This window comes from Manihot esculenta, chromosome 11 (assembly GCF_001659605.2).
Source record: "Manihot esculenta cultivar AM560-2 chromosome 11, M.esculenta_v8, whole genome shotgun sequence".
Taxonomy (NCBI): Eukaryota; Viridiplantae; Streptophyta; class Magnoliopsida; order Malpighiales; family Euphorbiaceae; genus Manihot; species Manihot esculenta.
In genome coordinates, this window is record NC_035171.2 from 20,761,123 (window position 1) to 20,779,974 (window position 18,852).

An 18,852-nucleotide genomic window follows, 5' to 3' on the forward strand; every position below is an offset into this window, starting at 1 on the left:
TTCTTTTTAATCAGAGAAATGTTTCTGCATTGTAGTTTTAATTTTATTTTTTAAATATATTTTATTTATTTAATTACTAAATACATAATTATATTTGAGAGATTTTTACAACGTTGAAATCAAAATAACAATTATTTTATTTCATAAACTATACATGTTTTACAGAAATTTTATATTTTATTTAAAATTTTTAAAATAAATTAAGTTTTCATAATCAATCATATCAACGGACAATAAAAATAATTTTACATAATATATATTTTTGTAAAGTAATTATTTTATAAAAAATTATCAAATTAATAAAAAATAATAACATTTTTTAAATATATAAAAATTATTAACATTATTATTATTTAAATTGATTCTATTATTCATAAAGAGGTAAAGAATAATAATAATAATAATGTTAATATTTTTATATATTTAAAAATATTATTAATTTAATAAAATTTTATTATATTAACTGTATAAAAATATATTTATACTTTTAAAACATTAATTTTCATTAATTTATCATATTTTTTACAAAATAATTACCTTGCAAAAATAATAATGACTTTACTTAAATTTAACAAAAAAATATATAATTTCTGTAAAGTTGAATTTATTTTCATAATAAATTAAATTTATTTTATTTTTAATCAAATAATTACAAAGATTCCCTTATATTAAATTATATACAATCAGTATAAAAGTAACCAAACCCAACTTTGAACTACACTTCAAATAACTACAAAGATTCCCTTATATTAAATTATATAGTCTCAGGACCTAAATATACAATCAGTATAAAAGTAACCAAACCCAACTTTGAACTGCTCTTCAAATTAATTCGGTATTCAATTCGATCCAACCTAATAGAAATTAATTCGGTATTCAATTCGATCCAACATAATAGAATGAATTTAGTAATTATAATTGAATTTAGGATGAATTTAAATTTAAAAAATAATATTTATTACGGAATCAAATCGAATTTAAATTTTATATATATCGTATATACTATTCAAATCCGTTTATATAAATAATTAATTTAATATAAAAATATATTTTATACCCGTTTATATAAATAATTAATTTAATATAAAAATATATTTTATAATAATATTTATAAATTTTTTTATACATTTTTATTTAAAAATTTAAATTTTAAATATTTTTTAAAATATTAAATTTTTTAAATAAAAATTATTAATGAAAAACATTTTTATATAAATTATTAATTAAAATATATAAAATTAAATGTGTTTAAATTTTATTAAAAAATAATAATGGAGTTTAAAATGAATTTAAATAATTTAAATTAATTTTTAATCAATTTAAAATAAATTTAAATATTACTAATATAAATGTAAGTCTAAATAGTATAATTTTTAAGTTACCCTATCCGGGTAGGTACACAGGCTCTAGGAATTCCATTTTAGATACCTAACTCATCAGCAGCCAGATGATTTCGGCATAACCAAGCAAAGTGAGGAGTTGGTGCTCATGACTGAAGACTGAAATGTCCGTATGTAGTGGAGCATAGCGGTTAATCTCCTAGATGCAACATCGAAGCCAGTCTCGATGAGAATTGGCGGAGATGAAACATCAACTCCAATAAAGACGTTTCAATTTTATATCAATATTTCTTTTATCCGTGTATTCAATTTGCATATTCCAATTAGATGATGAAACATTGGATTGGATGAATAAAGGAAAACATTTTAGATACAAAACGACTGAAATTTGGGAATGGATGAGTTACCTCACAAAAAACAAATTGGGGGCAATACTCCAGTGACTCCAAGAAAACAATAGCAGTATGAAGTCCTTACACCTATAAGAGAGCCCAACTGTCCGTTTTCGGCCTAATTGCGGCATTCATTGGGTGAACTAGCTTTCCTTTTATTTTAATATATTGCAATCATTGAATTCAACTCAAATCATAATATTAATTTAAAATAAAACTTAAATCATAATATTAATTTAAAATAAAACTTAATTAATAATTGTTAGATTGACATGTAAATCGCTCATACTTTGGTTCTTAGATTAGCAAATATTATTGCTCATATTTTGGGAAAAAAAGATAGTTCTTTAGAAATGGAGTTATGTCCCTCATGACTTTTCAATTGACCAACTTATGTTTGTTTTTTATTAATGAAGTATCTTTATTATTTATAAAAAAAAGTGTATAATTTTATATTATTGTTTAAAAAAAATAAAAATTATATAAAAGAATAAATTATAACTATATAAAACCAATAAAGATTACGTGAGTTTGCACGTTTAAAATACTAGTAAGTAGTAATCAATAAAACAAACATGAATGCTATCTCTTCAAAGAAAAAGATAAAAAGGAAAAATCTGACTAAACATGTGGGAACGAAGAGACCAAATTGGGAAATGAATCAAATATTCATGTGGTAAAGACTCTGTACACATATTTGTATTTTCTGCTTCAGCCTTGTTGGAGAACGCAAACACTAGTGAGAAAGAAGTGGCAACGGTAACCTTTAATCAGCTAATAATATTTAACAATTATTAGCTTTCTTGAGTTGGCTGTTGGTGAAAGCCGTTAAAGAGAGGGAGGGAAAAAAGAAAGATGTTGGGTTGCTGCAGATTCACCTTCACACTTGCTCCTTCCACTCTATACAACAAAAGAAATAGAAGAAGTGGGTTTTCTTGCAAAGCAGACACCCCACAATTTAATGTCAATAACGGAGACCATACCAAGAAAAAGGTAGTCATTGTTGGGTCTGGTTGGGCTGGTCTTGGTGCTGCTCATCACCTCTGCAATCAGGTCATATTTATTTTTCTCTACTCTGTGTTTTGGGTATAATCTATTGATCATTATTAAGGTGGTTAAAATTTTGTATAGGACATTTGATTTATTGGTTTTGGATTGGGATTCTTTAATTTCAGGGTTTTGATGTTACTGTTCTTGTTGATGACAATGGTTTTGGCAATCCAGATGATATTGGCATACAAGGTACATTGAAATTCTCTCTCTCTCCAGCCTTCCCCCATTTTCTTATAGGAAGAACCAGTGAACTTTCTGTTACAAATCCTATGCAAAATCATTGTTAATGAAGTTATTAATGGAATTAATCATTGTCGACATATAATTTTCTTTTCATATTCTGTAATGCCCAATTTTGGAATTAGATTTGCAGTACTTGAGTTAGTTTCTAGGGCTATGACTATAATATCAAAAAAGGGAAGAAGGTAGAGAACCCATTCAAATGCTTCTATTAGGACTCTTCTGTTCACTGTCTTCAGTATTTTTATCAGATGCAACTTATGTTTTTTTAGATTGTCTAATTTCTAATTTATGTTTATTTTCCTTAGGTTTTTGGAATCCCTACCAAAATATATTTAGCCTTGTCAATGAACTGGGCATCACTCCCTTCACCAACAAAATAAGGTCTGCACTTTATTCCACAGAGGGATTGGAGGTAACTAAATTTATTCAAAACATGTATAAAGAAGTGAGTAAAAGGTTCACAATCATACACATGTTTGGCTGAAACAACTTGCTTTCAAGATGTTGATTAACATTATGTCTAGTAGAACGAAATTTGGAAATTGGAAATGTAAAAAAAGTCACTAAGCATAGCAGGTGGCTGTGAAATGTCTTAAAAAGATCCGAATATCATTCTGCAGGTTGAATTTCCAGTATTCCAAGATCAGCCTCAATTGCCTACCCCATTGGGAACCTTCTACTATACTCAAGTATGCCTTGAATTGTATTTTATGTCTTATTTCTCTATTATAAAAATCTACTAGAATGTGAAAACTTATCTCCACTGGGTTTTGTGCAGTTCACAAGGCTCTCATTGTTGGATAGATTAACATCACTTCCTTTAATGGCTGCAGGTAGATCTTCTATATGATTGTGGATTTGATTTTTTGCAAGCTGCTGTTTTACTAATCAGAACTTAGTCGCTATGCATTGTTTCTTCAACCTACCAAAAAAAAAAAAAAAGAACTGTTGCTACACAACCAGTTGTGGGTCCAGAAAAAAAAAAATTCTCAATGGGGGCAATGCGCATACATGTGATTTAAATGAAGAATGCCGCAATTAGGATACTTGACTGGGGCTAATTCTTTGAAAATAAAAAAAAAAACGTTGAAAAATTTATAAATTTATGCCATTTTTGTAATTTATGGCTGTGCTGATTGACCATCCATCTCTACCTTCCGTTTGCAGTAATTGACTTTGACAACACCGACGTGGCTTGGAGAAAATATGATGCAAGTAAGGATCTCAGCTTCAACTGTGGACTTCGAGCATTAGAAAATTACTGCTTACTTTACTTGACAGATGTGTTTGAGTTTCTTATTTGGAGGTTTACTGATAGTTACTGCAAGGGAACTTTTCAAACAGTTTGGCTGCTCAGAAAGAATTTATCGGAGTGTTTTTGGTCCACTGCTCCAAGTTGGTTTGTTTGCCCCACCAGAGCAATGTAGTGCAGCTGCAACACTTGGAATGCTCTACTTTATCTCCCTTGCTCACCAGGTACAACAGCATTTTCTTTTGTTCATTTGAAAGAACAAAGCTAGAAACTTCATGATTAATTCTATAAACTAAGTTAGCATTTTCATTAAATTAATATTTTGAAGTCGTACAGAATATAGATTGTAAAGTTGTACTTGTACACACCTTTACTACATTATAATGAATAAAGGTTAGTTATTTCTTTAATCTCCAAACTTTAATATTCTATATTATTCAAATGAAATTAAATTTAAGGATTTTTTCAAATGGTCATGTGGATGCATTTCTCGTTGTGCATTTGAGTGTTCTTCAATTGCAACAATCATGAAAACAATTGATCATCTAGATACTTGTATTTAACAAAATGTCATTTGGTATTTTTTGTTCTCTCTAGGGGGGCCATGAAGAAACAAGAAAAGAAAATCTTGTCCTCCCAGAACTTTCTGAGTTCCATAACATAGTATTATTACAGCGCGTAACTGTTATTTATATATTTGCATGAAAGATCCTGGTCATATTCCAGGAATGGGTGCAAGAATGCTGGGGACCAGAAGGCCAATCCTAATTGCTTTATAGGTCATTCTATTGAGTGTGATTTTTTTGATAATAAACTTAGCTTATCAATTTCTACCTTTGAATATTTGTTAGATGACCTTCCCCTCATCCTGATTATGCACATGGCCTTTTGCAATGTGGATACATAGATTTAAATAGTCATTAGGATGTGAAATTCTGGACATTTGCTGGCTGTTGTTACTTTGATTTTTCAGTTTACCTAATAATATGGATTAAATATGTCTTATTTATTATTGCAGAAAGATTTTGATATGGTATGGTGTCGTGGAACGGTTAGAGAAAAGATTTTCAACCCGTGGATGGATTCTCTGAGGACTAAAGGCTGTCGATTTATGGACAATGGAAAGATTAAGGATTTCATCTTTAATGAAGAAACAAGTTGCATTTCAGGAGTGGTTTGCAGCAATGAGACCTATAATGCCAATGCAGTAATTTTGGCTGTTGGGATCTCGGAGGTTCAAGAACTTGTCAAGAATAGGTGTGTTCTTCCGAAAGCCCAGTTTTCTAACTTTTTTCCCCTTTCTAATTGATACAGAACTTGTTCTTCTATTGCGTTCAAGTTGAACTCTCACCTCTGTCGTTCTATTACATAATTTTCTTTGAAAAGTTCAACAATGAAGAGCGGGTGTATGCTAGAATAGATATCGTTTACTGTCTAAGGAGAATGGAATTCTATTTCTCTTAAGAAAGTAGCATTCTCAGTATTCACTGTATAAGCTATCCTGTTTTAACCGGCTATTATTTTCTATGTAGTGGAGCATTATGTACGCGGGAGGAGTTTCTGAAAGTCTTGAACCTGTCTGGAATTGATGCACTCACCTGTAAACTTCAGCTTGACAGAAAGGTTTGTTCAGGAACCTTTTTTCATTTATGCAGAGATGGGAAATACAAAACTCGCAATATGTCAGCCATCCAAATCCTAAGCTCTTGTAACTTTCAATTTTTAATTTCTTTTCTCAAAGTACTTTTCAATGAAGGGAAGCATCTAGCTTTGGTCTGAGTTCTACAAATGCGAACAGAACAAACACACAACATACCACAAAAAAACTAATGTTCTGAGAGTGCCTGCGTCCTGTCCCACCATTAAACAGACAATGCTCCATAAAGATATGACATCAATTAGGGCTCTAATATAGTCCTGTATTTGAACTCAATTTCAACATAGTAACATACTTGGGATATTCGAGCTCGACCCAACTTATAACCATTAAAAGCTCAAGCGAGGTTTTGACTAAGTTCGAACTTGAACCTGAACTTGGACAAATTGAGTGAAGTTCAAATCAGTATTTTAATTTTAACTACTTCAAATAATTAATGTAATAAATATATTAAATTATTATATCAATAAGCTTGCAAGCCACTTGAGTATTATAATATAGACTAAGGGCAAGCGAGATAAAGAAAGCAGCTGGCCCTCAGTCTAAAACCTTGCCGCGAGAGAGTTTTTCTCGAATGAGAATAAAGAAAGTTTTTGCGCAAGACGGTTGTTGACTCAGAATTGTAGCCGAAGAATTCAAACCGAAATCAATTAAAATATAGGTGAATTAAATATTTCAAGTCAATTCCATGTAGCTCACGAGTGAATTGATTTGTTTACACCTCCAAGTTCATCATCATTTGAGTATTTCTTGCCTTGAACATCAGTTGCATTGAGAGTTGGTCTAATGTTCTTCCTTGGTACTGAAATAACATTTATGCCCTCACTAACTCTTGGCAGCATACTTGGTTATAACAACTTTTGTCCCTCATCCTACTTCACATGGGTGATGGGTCAAGTAATTTCTTGATTGGGAGTTTAGAGAGAGTTTCATGATGTCTACCTGCGCTGTTCGACACATTAGAGGCACGTCCTGGAAAGACTGATATCTCTAGGAACATCAGCTCAAATGTTGTTCTTTGAAAATTTGTGATTGGTCAAATGATTACTCAGTATCTCCTAGACCCTAATTGCTATGAGGAGAAAAAAGTAGTACCCAACTTTACGTATTTTTCATATTCTTTGAGCCTAAAGGACCTTTATACAACAGCATGTGGTATTTGAATATAATGAACAGACTAGATGGAGTTCAGCTGGGCCAAATATTCTATCCTACTTTAGTTTGCATTCTACTTTTGAGATTTGTTTCAGAGTTTCAATGTAAATTTAGCCATTATTTAGAAGTAAGGTTTGTTGAAAATTGTTTGTTAATTGATTCGTGAGATTTTTGCCAAAGTTACGTAGTTGCTTGTTAATCAAGTATTGTATCTCTGCTCAACTCAATGAAACCTTAGTCCCTTACTTGTGGCAGGAAGCTACAGCTACAGGGAGGCGGTGGTTTTTTTAAGGTTACTATATGTTTGTCATATTTGTTAACAAATTCTGAAGGTTATTTTGGAATATTCCCTAATGATTTTTTGCTGATTTTCACATAAGCTTCCTAATATATCAGGTCAACATTGCTCATGCTAGTAATGTTTGTTCTACATTTGAAGATTCACTTGGATGGACATTTTTCGACCTGAATGCACTTCATGATGAGCATAAAGACAGCGAAGTGACAACGATTCGGGCTGATTTCGTGAGTGCTCTTTCTTTTCTTCTTACATTTTTTTTTCCTGTCACATGTAAATAAACTGTACCACTTCTGCCCTGAGGTTATATTTAACCCTGATTCTTCTGAATCAACTATGCAGTATCATGCGAACGAGCTGTTACCGCTTGAGGATGAACTTGTAGTTACGAAAGTGATATCCCACCTCTCCAATATCATCAAGGACTTCGAGAAGGCTAGAGTGGTGAAAAAGGAGATTGCAAGATTTCCAAAATCCTTGACACATTTCTTCCCAGGTATTTTTAATGTTATAATAGCTTTGTTACAGCATGCTTGTTTGTGCATTTTTGAAGTGAAAGTAATAATTCTAGACAGTTTTTAAGGAAACTATATTGCAGCCTTTCAGAGATTGAGCACTGCAATTCAGCTGATGTAAAATCAAACTATTCTTAATGGAATAAACTTAATTCATTTCTTTGGCTTTGTTTATAATCAAATGCAGTCTCTCCATCTTTTACCCGTTTGGCATGATTCATTTTGTAAGAAAAGAATTCAAATGAATTCCTACAAAATCATCCATAATTTCATATTTCTTGAAAATGAAAATTTTTAAGTTGAAAATAAATGAATTCTTCCATTCCAAACAATAAAATTTGATAAAAATGAATTGAATTGAATTTTTGTGAAGTTTTTGATTCCAAACAAGGGGTTAATGTAATTTCTCAAATCCAAAGGTTCATATAGACACATGATGCGTGGTTCGACATCTTTCCCAAACTTGTTCATGGCTGGAGATTGGATTATAACCCGGCATGGATCATGGTCACAGGTAGCATTCACTTCTCTTTATTGATAAAATTGATAAAAGAAAATTATAAATAAAAAGACAAATTCAATGCATGCATGGGAGAAATCTTAGAAACATGTTTACACTTGACAGGAGAAATCTTATGTTACTGGACTGGAGGCTGCAAACCAGGTAGTAGATTTTCTTGAAGAAGGAAGCTTTGCTAAAATAATAGCAGTAGTGGAAGATGAGCCTCATGTCCAAGCTCTCCGGACCCTTAACAGAAGATTCAATGAGATCAGTGACCAACTTCCATTATTTGATTTTTTCCTACAGTGAGACAGACTGCCTCTTCAAGTTGTTATGCAGTATTTTGACCTCGGAAGAAGTTGACAAGAACAGACCTTCATATAAATGTAAAGAAAAATACCAAATGTATAATTTGCCACTCACCTTTTTATGAAAAGTCATTCTACCCCTTCAATTTTATTTTTATCATATTTATTCCTTTAACTTTTTATTTTAAATAATTTAATCTTTATATTTATAAAGTGGGAGAATATATATATTGTTTCTTCAACTTTTAGTTATTGAATAATTTAATTGCTATGATATAATAGTGCGTGAATATCACATGTGAGTTGTAAAATTAAGTTATTTCACTGTTTGAAAGCAGAAGGAATAAATAGGATAAAGTTAAAGTTGAGGAGTCAAATGATTTTTCACGAAATGGGAGAAAATTATACATTTTGTTAAAGAAAATAATTTCACAATACCATTATGTTATTTCCTAATAGTATTTCTCAAATATATTACATAATTTAGGAAGTCGAATGTTTCAAATATTGATGGTGTTTTCAAAAAATATATATAGTAAAAGTATACTAGGGAATTTAATTAGAGAAAATATTTTGATTATTTTAACATTTAATATGAATTTATGTTCAATTGTTAAATTTAAATTAAAATGAAAAAGATAATGGAAGATGAACTAAATCAATGCACAATTATCTAATTTTATAGCTTTCATTTGGTATGATTTTGAAAAATTTTGGAAAAATTTAGAAAATTCTTGTATTTCACTCTTAATTTTTATAATTTGTCTATATGACTATTTATACACAAAAAATTATATATAAACAGGAAGCAAATAATCAAATAATAATTACAGAAATAATTAAAAATTCTAATCAAATCAAATCATATCCTTAGAATCAGCAAATAAGTCAACACTCATCCTCAAGTTGGTGCAAAGATGTCGCACATACCCAACTTATAAATCAAATTATGGTAGATCTTGTTGTTGAGCCCTTTAGTAAACACATTCATAAGTTGTCTAATAAAAATCACATGAACTAGGTTCAAGACACCGTCTATTAGTTTTTCTTTAATGAAGTGTCAATCAATTTCAATGTACTTTGTCCGGTCATGTTGAAATAGTTTTTGTGCTATACTTATAACAGCTTTATTGTCACAGCACAAAGTTATCTTGTCTCTCTCAAGCAACCTCAACTCCTCCAATAACTTCTGTAACCATAAGAGTTCACACACACCTTGGGTCATTGCTCTGTATTCTGCATCAACACTTAACCGAGCAACAACACTTTATTTTTTGCTCCTCCAGGTGACAAGGTTCGCTCCCACAACTGTGCAGCAGTCAGAGGTGGGTCTTCTATCATCGAGAGATCCTCCCCAATTTGCATCTACAAAAGCTTCAACTCGGAGGTGACCATGTTTGGAGTAAAGAAGCCCTTTCCTTAGCGCAAACTTTAGGTATCTTAAGATGCGAAGTACAACCTGTATATAAGTCTCGCAAGGGTCATGCATGAATTGGCTGACTAAACTAACAACATAGGTTATATCCGGTCGAGTGTGTGAGAGATAAATCAATCTTCCTACCAATCTCTGGTATCTTCCAATATCCATGGACTCACTAGTTCCTGCTTCCAGCTTATGATTACTTTCAATGGGAGATTCTGCTGGTTTACACCCTATCATACTAGTTTCTTCCAAAAGATCTAGAATGTACTTTTTTTTGGAGATGAAAATTCATTTTTCTGATCCAGCTACCTTGATACCTAGAAAATATTGCAGTTTTCCTAGATATTTGATTTCAAATTCCTAAGCCAACAACCTCTTTAGTTGAGCCATATCCTCTTTGTCATTGCATGTCACCATTATATCATCAACATAAACAATAAGAAGGGTGATCTTACCCTCGTGATGTTTGATAAATAGAGTGTGAACAACATTACTTTGTTGGTAACCAAAGGACATCATGGCTCTGCTAAACCTGTCAAACCAATGTAACGCCCCGGAAATCCGGACCACTACCGGCGCTAGGATTCGGGTCGACTTAAGGCCGCCGGGACCCATAGCAAGCCTGACATATAACCTGTAAACCTGTATAATCCCGTACATGATCAACAACATGCATCAAAGTTAAAACTTTTCCTCATACATACTGTCATCAACTAACTCAACCTGTGCATACCCTGAACATATACATAACATAGTCCCTCTGTGGGATCTCATCAAGCCTTAAAGGCAAACAGCCTGTGTTGAGTTAGTTTACATAAACATCATAACATAAGATCATGTATAGACAAAAGGGATTAACAATACATTATGGTCAAGCACAACTCTATCCTCAATAACCTCATTACATAACATTCTGAATATTTTTACATTTCATCAATTGTCATGTCCACAAACTAACTATTACATACATAAGACATACTTCAAAACTCTGGCTAACCTTCTGATCTACCCTGTACCTGCACATCTGGGGTTAGGGGAGAGGGGTGAGCTACAAAGCCCAGTGAGCAGAATAGTATAAAACAATATATTAAAATTTTATGCTTTCATGGAATGCAACACATCACAACAAATCACATCTCGGATGGTATTGTCACCTATAGTCCTCTACATAGGTCCAACTGTGCCGGGACGTAGAATGGGTCAACCGGTCTTTCCCTTATCATAACATATCATATGGACCAACTGTGCCAGGGACGTAGAATGGGTACAACCTGGACTTTCTCTTACATCGTGCCAGGGACGTAGAATGGGTACAACCTGGACTTCCATACCATAACGTGCCATAACATCAATCATATCATATGAGGACTAAAGGATCATCCAATAACCAATCCACATCAACATTAACATCATAAATGCAATGCAACATATTCGTGAATACTAATGCAGGCAACCTATTATATCTCATGGCATTCATGATGCATGGATCATGCTCAAAATTCATATTTCATTTATTTAAAACTTAAGGTTTATTCCACTCACCTCTGGCTAGCTCTGACAAACTCTGTAGCAGCTGGCTCACTGCTGGGGTCCTCGGTTCCTCGGGTCCGAACCTACACAGGTGGACTCCAATGAGGGACCAAACATACATAAACATAACTCTAATATACTCCCCAAAAACCCCCTAAAACATCATGAAACAATCACATAACAACATGCAAGAAATGGCTGGACAGGGCACTTTCGGTGGCAGGTTCGGCGGCCGAAAGTCCCTCCAGAGCCGAAAGTCAGGCAGGTTCGGCGGCACCTTCGGTGGCCGAAACTCCCAGTCAGAGACGAAACTCATGCATGTTCGGCGGCACCTTCGGCGGCCGAAAGTCCCAGACAGAGACGAAAGTCTCCCTTCGGGGGCAACTTCGGCAGCCGAAAGGCCTGCCTCACCAGCCATGTTCGGCGGCCGAAAGTGCCTTCGGCTGCCGAACCTGGTTTCTGCCGAAGGGCAGAAACTTGGCTCCCAAATGCATTTTCGCCTCCAAACTCACCAATCATGCATATACCTCAGTTAAAACATGCATACAAGTTCCTAGGGGCCTCAAAACATCAAATACCCCAACTACAACACTTCAAACACACAAAAACAACATACATTGTCCAAGACATCAAGGTTAACCCATAACTCCACATATAACCTAACATGCATTTCTACCCATCGATCTAGCATAAAACTTATTGAAAACACATAAAGAGCTTAAGATCGGCTCTTACCTCTTGAAGATCGAGAGGGAGACGACCTAAACTTGGAGATCCAAGAAGATGAGCTCCTGAGTTCCCAAAGCTCCAAAACTTGTTTCAAAAGTTCAAAACCTTCAATGCAAGCTTAAAACTCAAGAAAAATGGTGGGGATTTGGAGGAAGAACACTAGGTTTGCAAAGGGAAAGTCGGAAGCTTGCTGTGGCCGAAAATGGGAGAAAGCTCGCCCATTTCGGCTAAGTGCCCCTTATATAGTGGCTGGCCAGGCCACGTTCGGGGGCCGAATGTGCCTCCGCATCCATGCAAATGTTCGGCGGCCGAACTTGACTTTCGGCGGCCGAACCTGAACTTCCCTAACTCATGCTTTCGGGGGCCTAACGTGCCTCCAAAACGCATGCATGTTCGGCGGCCGAACTTGACTTTCGGCGGCCGAACCTGGGTTTTCCTCCAATGCTATTTTCATGCAAAAACTCATTTAGTTTCATACTTTAAAACATTAAAATACATGAAAACATTTTATAAAACATGTTCTTACCCTTCTAGAGATTTTCGACGTTCGAGATCCCACCGGACGGTAGGGATTCCGATACCGGAGTCTAGCCGGGTATTACATTCTCTCCCCCTTAAGAACATTCGTCCCCGAATGTTCCTCAACTAGCACATGCATAGCAAACAACACAACATATATACAAGCACATAAACACATAGGGATCTAACCTTAAAAGAGATGAGGGTATTGCTGGAGCATGGACTCCCGTGTCTCCCAAGTGCATTCTTCCAAGTTGTGGTGGTTCCATAGGACTTTCACCATCGGGATTTCCTTGTTTCTTAACTTTCTGATCTGGGTGTCTATGATCCGCACTGGCTGTTCAACATAGGTGAGATCCTCTTGGACCTCCACATCAGGCTCACTAAGAACCTTGCTCGGATCTGACACAAACTTCCTCAACATTGAAACATGGAAAACCGGATGGATTCTCGCCATTGAAGCAGGTAAATCCAGCTTGTACGACACATTCCCAATCTTTTGCAAGATTTCAAAGGGTCCGATGTATCGTGGGGCTAGTTTACCTTTCTTCCCGAAGCGAACCACTCCCTTCATTGGAGACACCTTGAGCAATACCAGATCCCCCTCCTGAAACTCTAACTGTCTTCTGCGGACGTCTGCATAGCTGTTCTGTCTGCTTGCAGCAGTCTTGATCCTTTCTCTAATTATGGGTACCACCCTGCTGGTAATCTCTACTAGCTCAGGCCCTGCCAAGGCCGTTTCTCCAACTTCCTCCCAGCAAACAGGTGACCTGCACTTCCTCCCATATAAAGCTTCATATGGAGCCATCCCGATGCTAGCATGATGGCTGTTGTTGTAGGCAAACTCCACCAAAGGTAGATGCTGCCTCCAAGAACCGCCAAAGTCCAGCACACACATTCTGAGCATATCCTCGATAGTCTGGATGGTCCTTTCTGACTGTCCGTCGGTCTGGGGGTGGAAGGCAGTACTGAAATCCAACCTAGTACCCATGGCATTTTGCAGACTCCGCCAAAATCTGGAGGTGAACTGGGGCCCTCTATCTGACACTATCGAAACAGGAACCCCATGCAACCTGACGATCTCATCCACATATACCTGCGCCAACTTGTCCACAGAGTAGCCACTCCTGACAGGGATGAAGTGAGCAGATTTGGTGAGTCTGTCCACAATCACCCATATGGAGTCCAATCTGTTGGACGTCGCCGGTAACCCCACTACGAAGTCCATAGCTATATTCTCCCATTTCCACTCTGGAATAGGTAGCGGGTTAAGCATTCCAGCCGGCTTCTGATGTTCCAGCTTCACCCTCTGACACACTTCGCAGGCGGACACAAACTGTGCCACTTCTTTCTTCATCGCTGGCCACCAATAAACTTTCTTCAAATCTTGATACATCTTGGTGGTTCCGGGGTGAATGCTGTATCTCGCATTATGAGCTTCTCTCATAATGTCTCCTTTTAGCCCAATGTCATCTGGTACACATAGTCTGCTCCCATAGCGGAGGATCCCCTTACTGTCGAATCTATACTCGTTATCATTGCCTGACTGAACAGTCCTGGCAATCTTTACTAACTCCGGGTCCTCATGCTGTTTCTGAGCCACCTGCTCTAGAAACACGGGTGCCACTCTCATCTGGGCCACCAAGGCACCTGTACCAGATAACTCCATCTGTAGACCTTCCTCAATAAGCTTATAGAACTCCTTCACCACTGGCCTCCTCTCTACCGATATGTGGGATAAACTACCGAGTGATTTCCGGCTTAAGGCGTCTGCCACAACATTCGCCTTACCCGGATGGTACTGAATCTTGCAATCATAGTCACTCAGCAGCTCCACCCATCTCCTCTGTCTCAAATTCAAATCCCTCTGACTCAAGATGTACTGCAGGCTCTTATGATCTGTAAAGATCTCACATTTCACTCCATAGAGGTAATGCCTCCACATCTTGAGTGCAAAGATTACTGCTGCCATCTCAAGGTCGTGTGTGGGGTAATTCAACTCATGCTTCTTCAGCTGCCTAGAAGCATAAGTAATCACCCTCTCATTCTGCATCAGTACACAACCCAGTCCCACACGGGACGCATCACAAAAGACTGTAAAGTCCTCTCCACTAGATGGCAGAGCTAACACTGGTGCTGAAGTCAACTTCTTCTTAAGCTCTTCGAAACTCTCCTCGCACTGGTCGGTCCACAAAAACTTCTGATTCTTCCTGGTTAGTCTGGTCAGAGGAGCTGCTATCTTAGAGAAGTCCTGAACGAACCTCCTGTAGTAACCTGCCAAACCCAAGAAACTTCTAACCTCTGTCACTGATGTGGGTCTAGGCCAGTTAGCCACAGTTTCTGTCTTCTTGGGGTCCACCTCAATCCCATTCTCTGACACTACGTGCCCCAAGAACGAAATGCTCCTCAGCCAGAACTCACATTTAGAGAACTTGGCATACAAGCCATGTTCCCTCAAAGTCTGCAAGACCAACCGCAGATGATGGGCATGCTCCTCTGCATTCCTGGAATACACTAAGATATCATCTATAAAGACAATAACAAAGTGATCCAGGTATTGATTAAATACTCTGTTCATGAGATCCATGAATGCTGCAGGGGCGTTTGTTAACCCGAACGGCATTACAAGGAACTCAAAATGCCCATATCTGGTCCTGAAGGCTGTCTTCGACACATCCTCATCCCTTATCCTTAGCTGATGGTACCCCGATCTTAGATCTATTTTGGAGAAACAACCTGCTCCGGCTAGCTGGTCGAATAGATCATCGATCCTTGGCAATGGGTACCTATTCTTGGTAGTGACTTTGTTCAACTGCCTGTAGTCGATACAAAGTCTAAGGGATCCATCCTTCTTTCTCACAAACAAGACCGGAGCACCCCAAGGTGAGGTACTCTATCGGATGAAACCCTTTTCTACCAGCTCCTGCAATTGCTCTTTTAACTCCTTTAACTCTGCTGGGGCCATCCTGTAGGGAGGGATAGAGATCGGTCTAGCTCCAGGTACCAACTCTATCTCGAACTCTATCTCCCTAGCAGGTGGTAAACCTGGAAGTTCATCCGGAAAAACATCATGAAACTCTCTGACAACTGGCACCGAGGCTGGCTCCCTGACCTGACTGTCTAGCTCTCTCACGTGAGCTAAGTACCCCTGACATCCCTTTCTAAGCAACCTACGAGCCTGAAGAGCTGATATCAGACCTCTAGGTGTGCCCCTCTTGTCTCCTCTGAAGACGACCTCTGACCCGTCCTGATCTCTGAACTTGACTACCTTGTCCCTGCAGTCCAAGGTAGCACCATGGGTAGATAGCCAATCCATCCCTAGAATGACGTCAAAGTCTGTCAAATCTAGAACCACAAGGTCGGCGGAGAGGCATCTTCCCTCAACAAAAACTGGACTGTACTGGCAGACTGACACTGCCACTGACGGGTCACACTTGGGTCCACTGACCCATAGGGGACACTCTAACCCAGAGACTATCAGACCTAACCTCTCAACGGCTCTCGGAGCAATAAATGAATGAGATGCACCCGGGTCCATTAATGCATACACATCAGAACACCCAATGACGAGATTACCTGACACCACGGTGTTGGATGTGTTAGCCTCCTGCTGTGTCATGGTGAAGATCCTGGCTGGAGCTGATGGACCTTCACCTCGGGAACCAGAAGAAGAGGCTGCCCCTCTCCCTCTACCTCTGCCACTGCCCTGAGTTGTGGCTGGAACTGCTGGCTGTGCCACACTACCAGAAGCTGTCTGCTGGGGCTGGCCCATAAAAGGTGCTCTAGGACAATCCCGAGCCATGTGTCCCTCCTGTCCACATCTGAAACATGTGTTAGTCCCAGCTCGACACACTCCCCTGTGCGGTCTTCCACATCTCTGACATTCTGTACCATCTGAGCCTGAGCTCGAGCCACCGCCGAATCCCAAACCGGATTTCAACTTGTTCCAAAACTTATTCTTCTTCGACTTCCTGGTGGTGTTATCCCACCTCTTCTTGCCTGAACTCTGAGAAGAGAACCCTGGTCCTCCTCTGCTTGGGGTCTTAACCCCTGAAGACTGGGTCACTGACTGCTTCACTGACCCCTCAACTATAGCACTTGCCTCCATTCTTCGAGCCATATCCACCACAGTGTGGAAACTTTCTCTCTCAGCTGACTGAACCAACGAGGAGTACCTGGAATGCAGCTTCATAACATATTTCTTGGCTTTCTTCGTATCTGAATCTAGAGCTTGCCCTGAAAAAGGCAATAGCTCCAAGAATTTATCTGTGAACTCCTCTACACTCATGTGCTCTGACTGCCTCAGTTGCTCAAATTCAATCATTTTCAGTTCTCTAGAACTGTCTGGAAAAGCCCATCCAGCGAACTCATTCGCAAATTCTTCCCACGTCATACCGTCTAGTCTCGGGTCCACATAACACTTGAACCATTCCCGTGCCTTCTTGCACTTTAAAGTGAACCCTGCCATCTGAATGGCCCTACTGTCACTTGCCCCTAGCTCATCAGTTATCGTCTTCACCACTCTCAGATACTCAAAGGGGTCATCCCCTGACTTGTATTTGGGAGCATCTAACTTGAGGTAGTCTGTCATCTTTACCTTGCTCCTATCAACTGAGCTAGGTCTAGGAGGTTGAGTAACTAGGGCTGCTGATTCTGTAGGTGGCGGAGGTGGAGGTGCAGCATTCCCCGAGGTGGGGTTTGCCGGGTTTGGATAGAAGGGTGAGGGTGGATAAGCTGGGTACTGTGTGTAGGGTGGATAGAAAGGTGGATAAGGCATGTAGGTAGGGTAGGGGTGAAAGCTGGAGTAATCCGATGTACCTCCCATCGGATACCCTGAACCCTGTGGGAAGGGTGGATAATGGGGTGGAAAACCATACCCCGAGGCCTGAACGCCTCCCTGTGACTCCCCTATCCCTTCTTCCTGCATGCTCACATCCAGGTTCCCATCCCTCCTCTGATCCTCTTCCATAACCTCCCTCACATCTGAAGAACTTCCTCCTCTATCAGTCCCCCTTCTGCTAGCATCAAAAGACCTTCTAGGGTCCCTTGACACTCTTTCTCTGTTGGCTCTACAAGACATTGCCCTAGGCAATGTAGGAGGACGGGCGCTCGTGCCCTCATCCTCAGGTGGCACTCCAGTCAACCGTGCAGATCGACGAGTTCCTCTCATCCTGTTTTCTGAAAACAGTACACAACATACAAACATTAGCATCATATGGTTCATGTGAGCACACATGAACCCTCATCACATACATCACATAGTATATCATATCATTAATGCACATGCATAAAGTCATGGCATTTCACATCATCATGCAAGACAGGACTCAACATCCTATCCTAGTGGACATGACCTTCCTATTGTGCTTGACCTTCTATAACATCTATGAGCCCGACACTCTAGGTCCGACCATATGAACCTAGGGCTCTGATACCATTCTGTAATGCCCCGGAAATCCGGACCGCTACCGGCGCTAGGATCCGGGTCGACTTAAGGCCGCCGGGACCCGTAGCAAGCCTGACATATAACCTGTAAACCTGTATAATCCCGTACATGATCAACAACATGCATCAAAGTTAAAACTTTTCCTCATACATACTGTCATCAACTAACTCAACCTGTGCATACCCTGAACATATACATAACATAGTCCCACTGTGGGATCTCATCAAGCCTTAAAGGCAAACAGCCTGTGTTGAGTTAGTTTACGTAAACATCATAACATAAGATCATGTATAGACAAAAGGGATTAACAATACATTATGGTCAAGCACAACTCTATCCTCAATAACCTCATTACATAACATTCTGAATATTTTTACATTTCATCAATTGTCATGTCCACAAACTAACTATTACATACATAAGACATACTTCAAAACTCTGGCTAACCTTCTGATCTACCCTGTACCTGCACATCTGGGGTTAGGGGAGA

General features: G+C 38.2%; 1 protein-coding gene across 2 annotated transcripts; it reads left to right on the top strand.

Moving 5' to 3' along the window:
* The first annotated feature begins 2,396 nt into the window (after positions 1–2,396).
* Positions 2,397–8,890, top strand: LOC110625823 (15-cis-phytoene desaturase, chloroplastic/chromoplastic). 2 transcript variants are annotated; one of them, XM_043961495.1, is made up of 14 exons: positions 2,397–2,785; positions 2,908–2,974; positions 3,334–3,440; positions 3,649–3,717; positions 3,807–3,861; positions 4,196–4,243; positions 4,347–4,504; positions 5,299–5,537; positions 5,813–5,903; positions 7,489–7,617; positions 7,733–7,886; positions 8,325–8,419; positions 8,531–8,718; positions 8,772–8,890. In XM_043961495.1, exons 1-13 carry the CDS (start codon positions 2,588–2,590, stop codon positions 8,714–8,716), a joined length of 1,596 nt encoding a protein of 531 aa, XP_043817430.1. In that variant the 5' UTR covers positions 2,397–2,587; the 3' UTR covers positions 8,717–8,718; positions 8,772–8,890. The 2 variants fall into 2 exon arrangements, with proteins under 2 accessions (XP_043817430.1, XP_021627172.1); XM_021771480.2 differs by having other exon boundaries at positions 8,531–8,890.
* Positions 8,891–18,852: the final 9,962 nt, after the last annotated feature.

What these genes read in the sequence shown, in the direction of transcription:
- LOC110625823 (XM_021771480.2), top strand. Translation starts at nt 2,588, where the DNA reads ATGTTGGGTTGCTGCAGATTCACCTTCACACTTGCTCCTTCCACTCTA. An exon ending in TTATCTCCCTTGCTCACCAG is followed by an intron (nt 4,505 to 5,298) that starts GTACAACAGCAT and finishes TTATTATTGCAG; the next exon opens with AAAGATTTTGATATGGTATG. An exon ending in CAAGAACTTGTCAAGAATAG is followed by an intron (nt 5,538 to 5,812) that starts GTGTGTTCTTCC and finishes TTTTCTATGTAG; the next exon opens with TGGAGCATTATGTACGCGGG.